General features: G+C 45.3%; 1 protein-coding gene and 1 long non-coding RNA gene across 4 annotated transcripts in view; one reads left to right on the forward strand and one right to left on the reverse strand.

Moving 5' to 3' along the window:
• Window positions 1-2,417, reverse strand: part of CERS6 (ceramide synthase 6) — a 328,740-nt gene extending 326,323 nt beyond the window's left edge. Inside the window, exon 1 of one of the 3 annotated variants that reach the window (XM_032636504.1) lies at window positions 2,048-2,417. In XM_032636504.1, the coding sequence (XP_032492395.1) occupies window positions 2,048-2,217 (170 nt within the window). In that variant the 5' untranslated portion in view covers window positions 2,218-2,417. The remainder of the gene's footprint in view (window positions 1-2,047) is intronic. The other 2 variants (XM_032636505.1, XM_032636506.1) reach the window with 2 other exon arrangements.
• A 136-nt stretch (window positions 2,418-2,553) lies between these two features.
• Window positions 2,554-11,838, forward strand: LOC116756712. The gene is made up of 2 exons (XR_004350741.1): window positions 2,554-2,840; window positions 11,303-11,838. It is a non-coding gene; the product is annotated as an uncharacterized LOC116756712 (long non-coding RNA).
• The last annotated feature ends 1,853 nt before the right edge of the window (window positions 11,839-13,691 follow it).

The raw sequence follows: 13,691 nt of genomic DNA on the forward strand, positions 1-13,691 counted from the left end.
GACATTTGCTGTGACTGATGGTTGAAGGCAGCTGACCCCTTTGTGTAAATTCTAAGTCATGGGATTGTGCAAAGGAAGAAAAAAATGTTCAGGAAGAGGAAAAATGAACTTCCAGTTTGCAACCATGAAATTAGCTTTTTTTTTTTTTTAAAGCAGAGAAAGTCAAAGTACAAAGCTATCTCCATTCTCTAACATGCATTTTTTCCAACCAAATGAACAGCCTGGAATCAGCTTTCTGCCCACAGGTCAATCGCTGACGTGGTTTCGTTTTCCAAAACATAGGACTACACATCTCTTTCAAAATGCATTAGCCAGCTAAAAGTGAGCCCAGCCAGAATTGATCAGCCAGAATTGATCAGATGTCATTCGGCAACTGTGTGGAACCCCTACTACGAGTCTCCACAGAGCACCCGGCGTTCCCAAGAGGCTCTTTTGGGACAGATTGCAAGGTCAGATATGTTTCCATTTTCTGTAAGTAAACATCTGCTCTAAAAAGCAACTCTAACCCTGCAAACACAACACACCCACTTTCTCACAGTTAAGTCTCAGCGCTGGAGAGGATCAATGACGTATCTGTGCTAGATTCCAATCATTTCAAAATAGGTCTTTAAATCTGTTCCTCTGTGCACGTCAATCTCTGCATGTGAACAGCTGACTTAGTTCTCAAGCAACAATACTGCCCATTGAAAAATACACCTTCCTTAAACAAAAGATACCTTTTGTTCCCATGAAGCATTGTCTGTTGCCATTTCCAGCAACAAATGACACAAAAGACAAATTCTGCCATCCTCAAGAGTGGTTTTGGACAAACAGAAACACCAAAAAACAGAGCAAAAGCTTAAGAAACAAGACCAAGGTGAGTTGGGGGTAGAGGAGAGGTGGAGTGGAAGTGAGAAGTGGAATCTATACTCTGTGATCTAAGAAGTTCAGCCCCTACTGATGAATGGGGGACGGGGGAGGGGAAAGGAATGGGAGGTTGAGGTTTTCAGTTGAGAAAAAGAAGTGTGCTGCTGTCCCGGTTTTGTTTCAATAGCACCCGGAGAGTGCGTGGCAGGCACAATCTAGTTTGGTGACTAAGACTGATTCAGTGAGTAACACAAGTTTGTTTATGACACAAAGGAGCTACCCAACCAAAACCGGCAATTACACAAACAATAATATGTTAATTCTTTTTAAATTGTTTGTGTTTTGGTACCAAATTAAAGTTTATGTTTATTAAATTTCATAGGAAACATCTATCAATTTAATATCACCATTTTGCAGGCTGCGCCCCCGTCCTGGAAAGAAATCGCTAATGGCCCGGAATCCTGGAAACCTACAAACTATTGTCACCTATTTCCCAGCACTGTGGTCCTGATACTCAGTGTCACTGATGGAAACCAAACAGCGGCCACAAGCCAAGGAGTCCCTGGTGAAATTTCTCCAAAGCACAGTCCGGACAATCCGTGCGCCCGGGTGAAAGCATTCGGAAGTGTGCGCGGTTCCTCTGCCCTCCGGGCCGCGCGTCCGGAACGTTCCTGGCTGTCAGGTGGGTGGCGACAAGGCTCGGCAGGGAAGCGCTGCCTGGAAGCACAGCGTGCCCGAGGGGCGGAGAGGGACCAGCCCGGCGGAGTGTGGCGCGTCCCAAGACCGGCAGTCGCTCACCTTTGTTCGCCCGCCCTCTCCGCGAGGAGGAGAGCGCGGGCCAAGGAGGAGTGCGGGCGGCTACCCCAGTGCTCCGCAGGCCCTCCCCAACGCCCCGGAGGAAATCCGGAGGCAAGCCAGAGCCGCTCCGGCTCCCAGAACCGCAGCCAGGCTGAGGGGTCAGCAACCCCTTCCCGAACACAAAGGTTGGGAGGCGTAAGCGCGAGCGCTGGGGGCGCGGGTGCGTGCGCCACAGAACACGCGAGTGTGCGTGTGCGCGCGAGGGTGTGCGTGTGTGTGTGTGTGTGTGTGTGTGTGTGTAGGGGGAGGGGAGCAGCGCTCGCGAGGGTGTGCGTCTGTGTGTGTGTGTGTGTGTTTGTGTGTGTGTGTAGGGGGAGGGGAGGAGCGCTCCAGCCCGTCTTACCTCTCGAAGATGAGCCGTACCATTAACATGCAGAAGGCCAAGGGGAAGGCGAGATAGAGGTCCTCAGCCTGCGGGAAGGTGGCTTCCTCCGTGTTCTTCAGGTCCGCCCAGGTGACATTGTGAGGGAGCCAAAACCTCTCGTTCCAGAACCAGGCTAAGATTCCTGCCATCTTGCTTTGTCCAGTCCCGTCCTGGGCTCCCGCGGCCCGCCGAGATTTCCGCCACGCAGGGCGCCCGGGGATGCGCGCGCGGCTGGCTAGAGCCTGTGCCGCCGCCGCCGCCTCCTCCGCGGCCGCTGCTCTCGAAGGCTCGCGGCGAGCCCCGGTTCTCTCCTCCCTCTGGCCGCGTTGGGAAAAGGAGCCGCCTCGCCCGTCACATGGCAGCCACGGCCGCTGGCCCTGATTGGCTCGTCCTCGCGTCAACCAGCCAGGCACACGCGGCCGGCTAGCCCACGCCCGGAGGGCAGGGCGCAGCCGCTGCGCTCAGGGCGCCAGGGCACCGCTCTGGGGAGTGCCGCCGGGCCCCGCGCTCACAGTGCTCTCGAGCGGCGCTTAGGGCAGCGACCTGGGTTCGGCCGCCCGAATCCGTTCCGGCCCCGGGGCTTGCTCGCACATGCTCAGAACGCCGGCTTCTGCCGCGCTGGAGTTTCAGGGGTTTCGGTCGGCTTCCCGTGCGCGTACAGGCGCTGGGGAGGCAGGTAAGGGTCGGGGCGATATTCAGACCCATCCTTGCGCCGAGACAGAACAGCGGAAGAAGTAGGGGACGCAAAGAGCAAAGGAGGAAGAAATAGCAGGTAAAGAGTCATCCACTCCAGCGCTTGGAGAAGGAGGGGGAAAATCGGGTTCTGGGGCAGGATGGTTTGGCAAGAGGCGTCTGCCTCCACGCCGCGCCCGTCTTTCCCCATCTCTGACCTTCCAGCCTGGTTTTACTCCGCTCGTCACCACAATCCGCGCCCCCAGGGAAAAAGGCCCTCTTTTAATTTATGAGGTGGTAAGAGAAATTAGGCACTTAACTGCTGTTTGATAACGATGAGATGATGTTGATGATGATAACAACCGCAGCCTTCTGTAAAACTGCCCCACTAAATGAACCTCTCAGAAGATGGCTCCCGACCACATTTTGGCTTGGCCCATGGGTAGTGAACCTGCACTCTGCTACCTGATGGGCTCCTTGTTAACGCCTTTTGCATCGGAAACCATTAAGGTGTTAAGTCTTTGAGGCCTAACCCAGGCACCTTGACTCCCACGATACGTTTCCTCACTGATAGGGAAACCACGTGTGGATCAATTAGGTGGTACATGCAGAACCTAGTTCCAGGGAATACTTTGTTGATTTTTCTCACAAACGTTCATTTCCTGCCTGGTTCAGCTAGTAAGTTCTACTGGACCCTTCCAAGAGGAAAATAAACAGGCTCTTAATACTTCTTTACCCTCCCTCCCCCTCCAGCTACCACCCTCTTTCCACTCCTTGCCTTTAAAGCGTAACTCTAAAGAACTGCCTATATCTGTTGCTTCCACTCTCTCCCCTGCATTCGCTTTCGAACTTCCGTTTGAGCATTTGCCCCTCTCTGCTGCACTGAATTGTTCAAGGTCACCAATGATCTCCATGCTGCTAAACCCAAAGGTCAGTTCTCAACACCTCTTATCAGTAGCATTTGGCCAAGTTTGTCAGTAGCTGCCTTTTGAAACACTTTCTTGTCTTGATTTCCAGAAACCACATTCTTTCTGGTTTTCCTCCTACCTCATGACCGCTTTTGCTGAATCTCCTTTCTGGTTACTCCTCACTCCTTAAAGTTGGTGTGGCCTAGGAGTCAGTCTTTTGTCCTCTTCACTTTTCCATCTGTGTTCATTCACTTGGTGATCTTCTCCAGTCCCATAGCTTTCAATGCCATCTGTGTGGCTTTCAGTGTCATAGTGATTGCTCCCAAATTTGCATCTCTAGCCATGAACTTCTCCTTGAACTTCAGCCTCCTAAGTCCACTATCAAGTCAACTACTCCACTTGGATGTCTAAAAGCCATTTCCTGTCCAAACTACTAATCTTCCCCCTAATTTTTTCCCCCTCCTGTCTTCTTGACTCAGGCCCAAACCCTGGAGTCACCTTTTTTCCTTTTCTCATATCTCCTTTATAATCTATCACGTATCCTGTCACTTCCATCTTTAAACCGGAATGACACCATCTCTCACCACTTCTGCAACCATCTTGGTCCAAACCACCAACATTTCTCTTCCGAGTTACCCTAGTAGCCTCCTAACTCCCAATTTCAACACTTGTCCCTCTACAGTCTATTCTCAGCCCATGTGATCCAGTTGAAATGTAGTAAAATCACTTCTGTGCTTAAAACCATACTGCTTCCCCATTCCTCCTCAGTTGGAAGCCAAAGTCATTTCAGTGACCAAAGATGTGGCTCCATGTTACCTCTCTGACCTCATCTATTCTCCTCTCTCATTTCCCTGTCCCTTACTCAGTGTGCTTTCATCACACTGGCCTCCCTGCCCTTCCTGCAAAACACCCAGCATGCCTTCGGGCCTTTGTACTTGTTTTGCTCTGTCTCTGGAACTTTTCCCTCAAGTATCCATGTCCACTCTTTCTATAATGCAACTCACTCGGTAAAGCCTTCCCTCGACACCCTAGTTAATCTATAATTGTCACTCCCCACCCCTACTCTTCCTAATCAACTTTCTTGCTTTGTTTCCCTCCAAAGCGTTTATCACCATCTAACACAATTTATTTTTTACTTTTTTTTCAACTGGTCTCCCCACACGCACTAAAATGTAAGCTTCTGAAAGTGAAAGATTTGTGTCTATAGCTGTTTTTATCCCTAGCACTTAAAATAGTGCCAGCACATAGTAGGTACTCAATAAACTATTGAATTAATGAATCAACACTATTCTAACCTCACAAAAATCTCTGGGAGAGGAAAAAATCTGAATAAATAATAGTGTTAAATGTTTATAAATTCATGTGAAGAATAGTGTGGGCATAAAGAAGGGCTTCATCAGTTCTAAGGTGGGGTAGGGGTGGTGTCCTTGAAGTGGGTTCATCAGGGAGTAGTTCATCACCATCCTCATTTGAGACCATGCACCCAACTGCTCATTGTTACTGGTGACTTTCCAGGAAAATGCCTTGACACCAAATGCATTCTTGTAGGCCACAGAGAGGAGTTCTATTAAGGTCTCTTGCCACCTTTGTGGCAAAAGGTCATGTCATGGTGGACCCTGGCCTTCTGGACCAGACAGACCCCTATCATGGCTGCCACTGGTCCCCCATGTCACTCTCATGTATGACCTGACAGGACCTTGCCTTCTCTGCTTTCCTGAAAGACCCACTGTGTGCCCACACATACACACACACACACACACACATATATATATGAAGAAGTGTTGGTGACTTAATGCCCTGGGACCTGAACTTTGATCCTGGGCAATGGAAGCCAGTGGTACATTTTCATTCTTTTCCCTCCCCTGCCCTGGGACACACACAGTAGCTTCAAACAGCCTCTCTGAAAATGTCCTGTGATACACAGCACTCAGCTTATTTCAAAACTGTGGCCAGCTCAGGAATTGCCTTGTATTTCCTCTCTTTCTCTGTCTCACTCTCCATTTCTTTCATTCCTGCTTCCCTGAAATTACACCTCCCTGGAAATGCTCTTTTTTTCTAGAGAAGCCAAACTAAGATCATGTTGCTCTCCTATTCATCAACTCTGAGAAGGTGGTGAGATTTCAGGAACACTTTGAAAGATAGCTTTTGTCGGACCCTGGAAAGAGAACTCACGGCTTATCTGTGAATCTTGCACAAATCACTTAGTTTCTAAGAGCATGTTAACACCCTCCTGCGTAAGTTGCAAGTACCTGTCTTGCCTGTGTCACCTGACTCTTCTGAGGCTCACATGAGATAATATATGGGAAAGGGCTCGTAAACTCTTAATAACCTCTATACACATGCACAGTGCATGTTTTGTTTTGCTTTTTTTTTTTTTTTTTTGCGGTAAGTGGGCCTCTCACTGTTGTGGCCTCTTCCGTTGAGGAGCACAGGCTCCGGAGGCGCAGGCCCAGCGGCCGTGGCTCACGGAGCCAGCCGCTCCGTGGCATGTGGGATCTTCCCGGACCGGGGCACGAACCCGTGTCCGCTGCATCGGCAGGCGGACTCTCAACCACTGCGCCACCAGGGAAGCCCTGTTTTGCTTTTTTATGAAAAACAATGGATGAGCAAGTGACGCACATCTGTTGGCCAGATTTACAATCTTCAGTTACTTCCTTGTTTTCACACCTAAGGGACTGTATTCATTTAGAAGGCCATATTTTTAAAGCAATACTATCTTAAAATGGAATTTATGCAGAAAACAACAGGCAAGATGGTGAAGGATATGGAAATCTTGAGGAGACATTTAGTATACATGTTAAGTGCACTAACTTTGGAGTTTTACAAAATGTAGGTTTAAGTGCTAGCTTTTCCAATAATAGCCTATTCTTCCTTAGAAAAAGTTCTTAATTACTTAACCTTTTGAAATCTCAGTTTCTTCACATGTACAAAAGGAATAATACTATTTACCACATGGGGTTAAGGTAGGATTTAGGTGAGATCATGTAAAGTGTTTAACAATTATATGGAGGCGGTTACCATTATTATTATGTACTGTCGCAATGTGGTGAAAATTCCATTGTTTCAGGGGAAGAAGGATCAGACTCTGCTGGGATAATTTACCTTCGCGGCAGGCTGAGCCTTTCACATCTGAGGATGAGCAGGCCTTTACTTCTGAGATTAGTGGAATTAGCTTTCACTCATCAGAGGAAGTGAGGATGACGTCAGGAAGGGAGAGACAGGGGAGTGGAGGGAGATTTCAGAAGCCTGTGCACCCTGCGTGAGATTCTTCCTGATGTTTTTGCTGCTAAGCTGCCATAACGTATTAGACACAAACTGCTGAAAACCAGTGATGTTTGGTAGAAACTTGTAAAGACACTAAGTTTTGATATAAGCGGCTTGTACAAACATGAAAGCGGAGGATGTAAGCCGAAAAGAATTTGAAAAATTGTGGAGATGTGTTTTAAATCTCAAGAGGTCAAGAAACTAGAATTTGAGTCAGGTGTTAAGCAGCCGGTGTAGTCCACAAGGATAGCTGTATCCAGTCACCCTGTGGACCATGGCAGAAACTAGGGGCAAAAAGATTGTTGGGAGGCCTGATATGTATGTTCCAAGACTGGAAGGGCTGTCAGGTGGGGGCAGTTTGACTTGATCTGTGCGGATCTAGAGGGCAGAACTTGGGACAATTGGCTTAAATATCTGCAAGGCTAATTTTATCTCCGTAGAAGAAATATGCAAAGCTGGCCAAAAATGAATCAACAGTCTCATCAAGCAGGGAACTTCCTATCATGGGAAGTGTTCAGGCAGGAGTCTACCTGTTAGATATGTTGGGAAAGCATTCCTGTCTGAAACTGACTTGGAAATGGATGCCTTCTAAGCTCCCTTTAGTACTTTGGAGCTAACAGAAAACACTATTTTGGAGAAGAATCTGCATTGACCTATGAATTTTTGCAGTTGGAAGAAGACATGAGGCAATGCCCTAATACTTTAGGACCTCTTCCGTACTAAATTTCTACTCTCTTAGAGGGGAGAGGGAAGAGGGAAGAAGGAGTGAAGGAAGAAGAAAGAAAAAAACAGAAGGTAATTACCGTGGGACAGAAGTACATTCAAAAGTTAGAAAGAGAAATTTAAAAGTCCAAAGAAATAGATCACTTCTTGCTAAAATGTTCTGATAAAGCCTAAAAGGGCTTTGTCAGAGTATGTTGCTAGCTGCCTGCAGGATCCCAGTTGAAAACAAAATCAAAGGACTTAGGCCACATGGTTATATTGGCAGTCTGTTAGTTACCGGCTTCCATCCCTAGCACTTTGAACATTTTTCTGTGCTGTTTTTAGTAGTGGGAAATTAGACATCAGAAATTACTCTGTTATATGCTATTTGAGAACTGATACTACCTCAGATGACTGTGTTCTTCCTTTCCTTCATTAGTTGTTAAAGTTCATTCTCGTGTGGATCTAAGAAGGAGGGTAGAATCTCAAAGATAACCTTTCCTTGCAATCATTTAGTTTTGCCTTCAGAACTGCATCTAAGGCAAATGTTCACGTCCATGTCTAAAATAATCATTACCAGGAAATCTCAGTATATATTAAATTAAACTCTACATGCTCATATTTGGAAAGTACACATAGTTTTAAAAGTTTTTCCCTTTGAATTAAAAAATATGTAAATCTACATAATACCCAAACAGATCAGCCCTCTTTCATTGTTAAATTAAGTGCAGAGTAGATACCTAGATAGGAGAATCATATCGTAAATATTCCAAGGAATTAATTGATCTCATTTAATTGAATTTGAGACCAATAAATTGTAATACCTTCTGCTGCCCTAATTACATGTGACATTGTAAGCAATCAGCTCCCTGTGATGGATGTGTCTAGGCTGCTATGTTTCTATTTGTCTCACATTTTTATGATCCCTAAATTCACTTAAAGTTTAAAATGCAATTAAAATACAGCATAATCAGGCTTCCCTGGTGGCACAGTGGTTGAGAATCTGCCTGTTAATGCAGGGGACACGGGTTTGAGCCCTGATCTGGGAGGATCCCACATGCCGCGGAGCAACTAGGCCCGTGCACCACAACTACTGAGCCTGCGCGTCTGGAGCCTGTGCTCCGCAACGAGAGGCCGCGATAGTGAGAGGCCCGCACACCGCGATGAAGAGTGGCCCCCGCTTGCCACAACTAGAGAAAGCCCTCGCACAGAAACGAAGACCCAACACAGCAAAAATTAATTAATTAATAAACTCCTACCCCCAACATCTTCTTTAAAAAAAAAAAAATACAGCATAATCAAGATTGAGAAAACACAAGCTTTCAGAAGTCTATACAGATATGAGTTATGAGAAGATTTAGGTACTCTGATTTCACCAGCCATATATTTTTCAGAAGGCCTCCCCAGTGGTTGCCACAGAATTATTAACAAAATCCAGAGGCCCTGGAGCTTCCTAATGCTTGTGAATGATTTGGCTTAAAGGTTTTTGCAGTCCTCATTTGCATTGTAAAATGGACTTCAGCTCTAAGTTTAAGGAGAAGTTTTAGAAGCTTTGACATGGCAAGATGCCATGAGAATATTTTCCCTGTGGGGAAACGAAACTCAAATGTGCTAATTAAGGGTACTTAATATCCCTCAAAATTAATTCTTCGTTACCTGCAGTGGTTTAATTATTCCCTTATGGAAAGCTCAGAAATGCCCTGAATCTTTAAATAGCAGTGGGCTGCTTGATTCTGAGTCAACATCCACTTTGAAGGTATTTATTTCTTCTACTCGTTGGCTACAGCAGTGGCCAAAGAGAGGAAGATTTTTCGATGTCACAATAAAACAGTAAGACAAATTTTCCCTGGTGGTTTGCGAAATCAGCTTCGTTAATATCATCATCCCTCACAGAAGAGAACCTTCCAGAAAAAAAATGTATAGCAATAAAAATGAACAGAGGGAAAGAGCTACAGTTAAACATCAGGCAATTCTAAGCTCTGACCACCAGAAGCAGTCAGCCAGCCCTGACACTTTCCCCACTAGCAGCCTGCCCTTTCCAGAAAAGCAAAAATCAGATGTCCTCAGAAGATTTTGGTTGAACTGAGAGAGAACTAACTACATACAAGGCTGTTTATCTTGAGAAATAAACTTGAGTGTTATCCAGGTAACTGTTGTTTCTCCTGGAATTCTTCTTGAGTCAGGTAGCTCCATGTAGCTATGGGACACACTAAAAAGCTCTAAATGTAGGTACATGTCTTGAGTTCGAATGTCACTTCCTCCGGTAGCCAACTCTGACCACCCAATCTAAAGCTACTGCCCAGTCACTCTGTCACATCCCCCACTTATAGTCTTCCCATCACTCACAGCCATCTGATATCTTCTTGTGGGTTTACTTATCTACCAGTTTGTTCCTGTCATCCCACCTCAAATGTGCATTCTGGGAGAGCAGGGCCCTGGCCATCCTTATCACTGCTGTACCCCAAGCTTTGAGCAGCCCTTGGGTCATGATGGCTGTTCAGTAAATCATTGTTAAAGGAGGGGAGTGTAGATTTTTTTTTTTTAATGTCAAACTCCTCTAACAATCAAAAAAAGATTTATTCTGGAGCCTGAGCTAGGAAAGGAGCTGGATATCCTGTGGCAGCAACCTGGAATCCGTGAATTTAATCAGGATAATTGTGCGTGGACCCACAGTCCCCTGCACACATCCAAACCTCTGCACCGAAGCTGTCCACTCAGGCGAGTTTGACCAGAATCAGTCGATCAATTGATCACTTGGCAGGACTTGCAGGGTTACTCATTCTCTTGGGCTGGAATGTTATCAGCTTAACCCTCATCTATCTCCTCTCTCTGGAGCTGTCAGTGAATCTCTGGAACTCTCGGTCTAACCCCATTTTGACCTACATTTGATAAGGTCAAGTGTGAGGCATTTCCTAAACTTAGGAAAACTAGGCCAAATGCCCTGCACAGACCCTGGGCCTACCTGTGTCCTAATGTACACCTGTACTTCTGCTACTTCTCTCCTCTTAATTTTGTTTGGGCCACAGAACCAAGGAGTTCATTCCACTGGGCTGGTGAACAGTTTACATAGGAGTGCATGTATGTATTATCTCCTCAATTAATCTTAACTTACCCAAACATATAGATATGGTTTTCTGTGCCTTCACTACCCCCTTAATTTAGTCTCTAACCAATAACTCTTTTGAGGGGTTAACTAACCTTCAAGCTGCAGGCCAGAGCTACACAGCATCCGCGGGGAAACATAGTAGCTTGTGTGGAATTAGACCATTTGTAAATTGTAGTCAGTTTGAAAAAAGAAAATTTCATTGAGTCAAAAAGCCTGCTTTATCTCCTTGCAAGATTTGATATTCGAGCAGGAGGTACAGATAGAGTCGTTTGCTCAGGCCTTCCAAGGTTACCCACGGTAAAGAGACAATACGGTCAGTGCAGACATCGATTTTCTGGATTTCAGACCATCCTCAGAAATACTAGTTAACACAACTCTTCATAGATCTCAATGAAGACCTCTTCTCAGTATCAAAAAGGAATAACAAATCATTTGGAAAAACTTCATGTCTTAAGCTTCAAGTAATGGGAATTTGTTTCAATTCTTGCAGGCTAAAAATATGAACAAACACCACTGAAAAGGCCTAGAAAAAAGGCCCTAATGGTGAAGTAACACTTTTCCCATCTTGCCATCTTTTCCCAGGTCACCTTCAGACAAGGGGCAGATTTCCTCCCACATGCATTCTTCCCCCTTGCAAAACTTTACCCTCTCCAGGAATGACTGCCCATGGTCAACATTTGGCCTCTGCTTGAGAATTTAAGGACAAATCTCAGCCTTCCTTTTCCTGCACTATTAGAAAATGTCTAAGTAACATGAGAGCCATCCAAAAGACAAAGCCATTCATATCCAACTCAAGGAAACAAAATAAAACCTGAAGATTTTGGCAAGGTGTCCATGGATTTCTGCCCAATGCATCTGGCCTTCCCTTTGGTCTGCCCCAACCAGCTGGGCAGTGAAAGAGGTGGATCCGGAAGACTCATCCATTAGAGGGAATACAGGGCCTGCCTGGTATCTGAAACACCTACACAATCTGCCACTATTCTGTGCAAGGGCCTCTGCCTGGCGGTCCTTGTCTACGGGACAAATCCAGACTCCTTCCTAGGTAAGCAGGGCCCACAAGTTCACTTTCCATCTCTCTTTCCTAATCCAACAGTTCACTTTCCATCTCTTTTTCCTAATCCAAATCGTTGAACTTTGTACCTATCCTGACAACTCAACCTTCCTCTCTCACACGTGTACTTAAACAAGTATTTTTCTTCTTCATATTATTTCCTCCTGTTTAGAATTCCTTTCCCTTTCTTCTCTACCCATCAAAATTGTATTTGTAAAAAAAAAAAAAAAAAAATTGTATTTGTAAGCTAACTTCCATCTCAAAACCCACCTTCTGAAATTTAGATCACATCAGAATTAGAATGAATCCCTCCCTACCTGGGGTTAACATTGGGCATTCCGCAGGTTGTCTTTTCTCTTGAACCACTGGCTCCTTTAGGGCAGAACGAGTTCTTATTTCATCGCTATTGCCCCAGGGCCTAGCAGGGATTTTTGCACATAGCAGGTATTTAATAAAGTTTGGTCTAATTGGATTTCTTAGGAGAACAGCAGCTAACAGCTAATTTAGGGTGGGAGACAGTTGATACGAATTGTTAAGAGTTCAGGAGTAAGAATGAAGTTCACAGATAAATCCCAGCTTCACTTCTTACAAGCTCTATGGCCTTGAAACTAACTAAATCTTTAAGCCTGAGTTTCCTCATCTGAAAAAAATGGGGTATATTTACATCTCTGATACATAAAAGTATTTACCTCATCTAGCTATTGGAAGAACTAGATAAACACGTTTAGCGTGATGCCTAGCACTTGGTAAGAATTCAATACATGTTACTTCTCCCCTCCTGCCTCTCCTCCTCCCCCGTTCTCCTCCTTTGCTTCATTACTACTCCTCTTGCTATCTTAATACCATAAGGGGAAGGCCAGCTGTGGACTATAAACCTGGTTACCTCTCCCACAGCTGGGCTCCGTCTCTAGGCTATGTCTTAGGAAGACTTTTCCTTCTTGCAAAGAATACTGTAACTGTCACTGAAACGCGGCCTTGTTATCTTGGAGTGGAGAGAATTTGTCTTTGGGTTAACCCCTCTTTTGTTTGGAAAAACTACCTCACTAGCTCTTTGAGACATACAAATGAAAAGTAAATGTCTACCCATTGTTTGGCTAGAAACCGTGAGGTCACCAATAATTGGAAGACCCATGTTTAGCACTCAGAGTTGATGTTTGGTGTGTAAGTTCTTGTATTATTGAAGTGAGCTTCTTCCTGTAGACTTTGTTGCAATGTGTGTGTGTGTGTGTGTGTGTGTGTGTGTGTGTGTGTGTGTGTGTGTGTAAAGGAAAAAAATATTTCTAAGCCTTGCAGGAGTGAGTTTGGAGAGCCAGGCTGAATTATTGCTTGTCCTAGCTAGCACTGGGCTTGGGAGCCAGGTGATGTGAGTTGTTTTGCTTTGTTTTATCAGCATCAATGGCAGGAAAATGAGACTGCTGTTGGGGTGAGGTTGAAGGGCGGCCTTTCATAGAACCTTGTCACCCTCTGGGAAGGGCAGTGCCGTTCCTCTGCCCAGGTGACAAGACAGAGCTGGAACAGATTCATTTTTCCCACCTCTTTGCAAAACCAGCTCACCTGCTGCAAAACCAGCAGCTACTGGAGCAAGAAGACCCACCTCTGTTGTCACTGTTGTTCTCAGAAGTCCAACCACTGGCAGAGAAAACTAAGAATGCGGTAGCTGTTATGTAGTGGCCTGAAGCACAGATGGGTTGGTGGGCATCTTTAGGAACTATAGAAATAGTGGGGAAGAAAGGGAAACATTTCTGGGAAGAGTGAGGTCAAGGACGTGACTCATTGAGCTCTTGTAACTTGGATGTTAAAATTATTGTGACCTCATATTACCATCCCCAGTTCCAGTTTTATAAAATCTGTGGCATGCTATTTGAATAAATATTTGGTTTTAAAATGGATTATTATTTTTAATTTATTTTTTTTTAATTT

Source organism: Phocoena sinus, chromosome 7 (assembly GCF_008692025.1).
Source record: "Phocoena sinus isolate mPhoSin1 chromosome 7, mPhoSin1.pri, whole genome shotgun sequence".
NCBI classification, from domain to species: Eukaryota; Metazoa; Chordata; class Mammalia; order Artiodactyla; family Phocoenidae; genus Phocoena; species Phocoena sinus.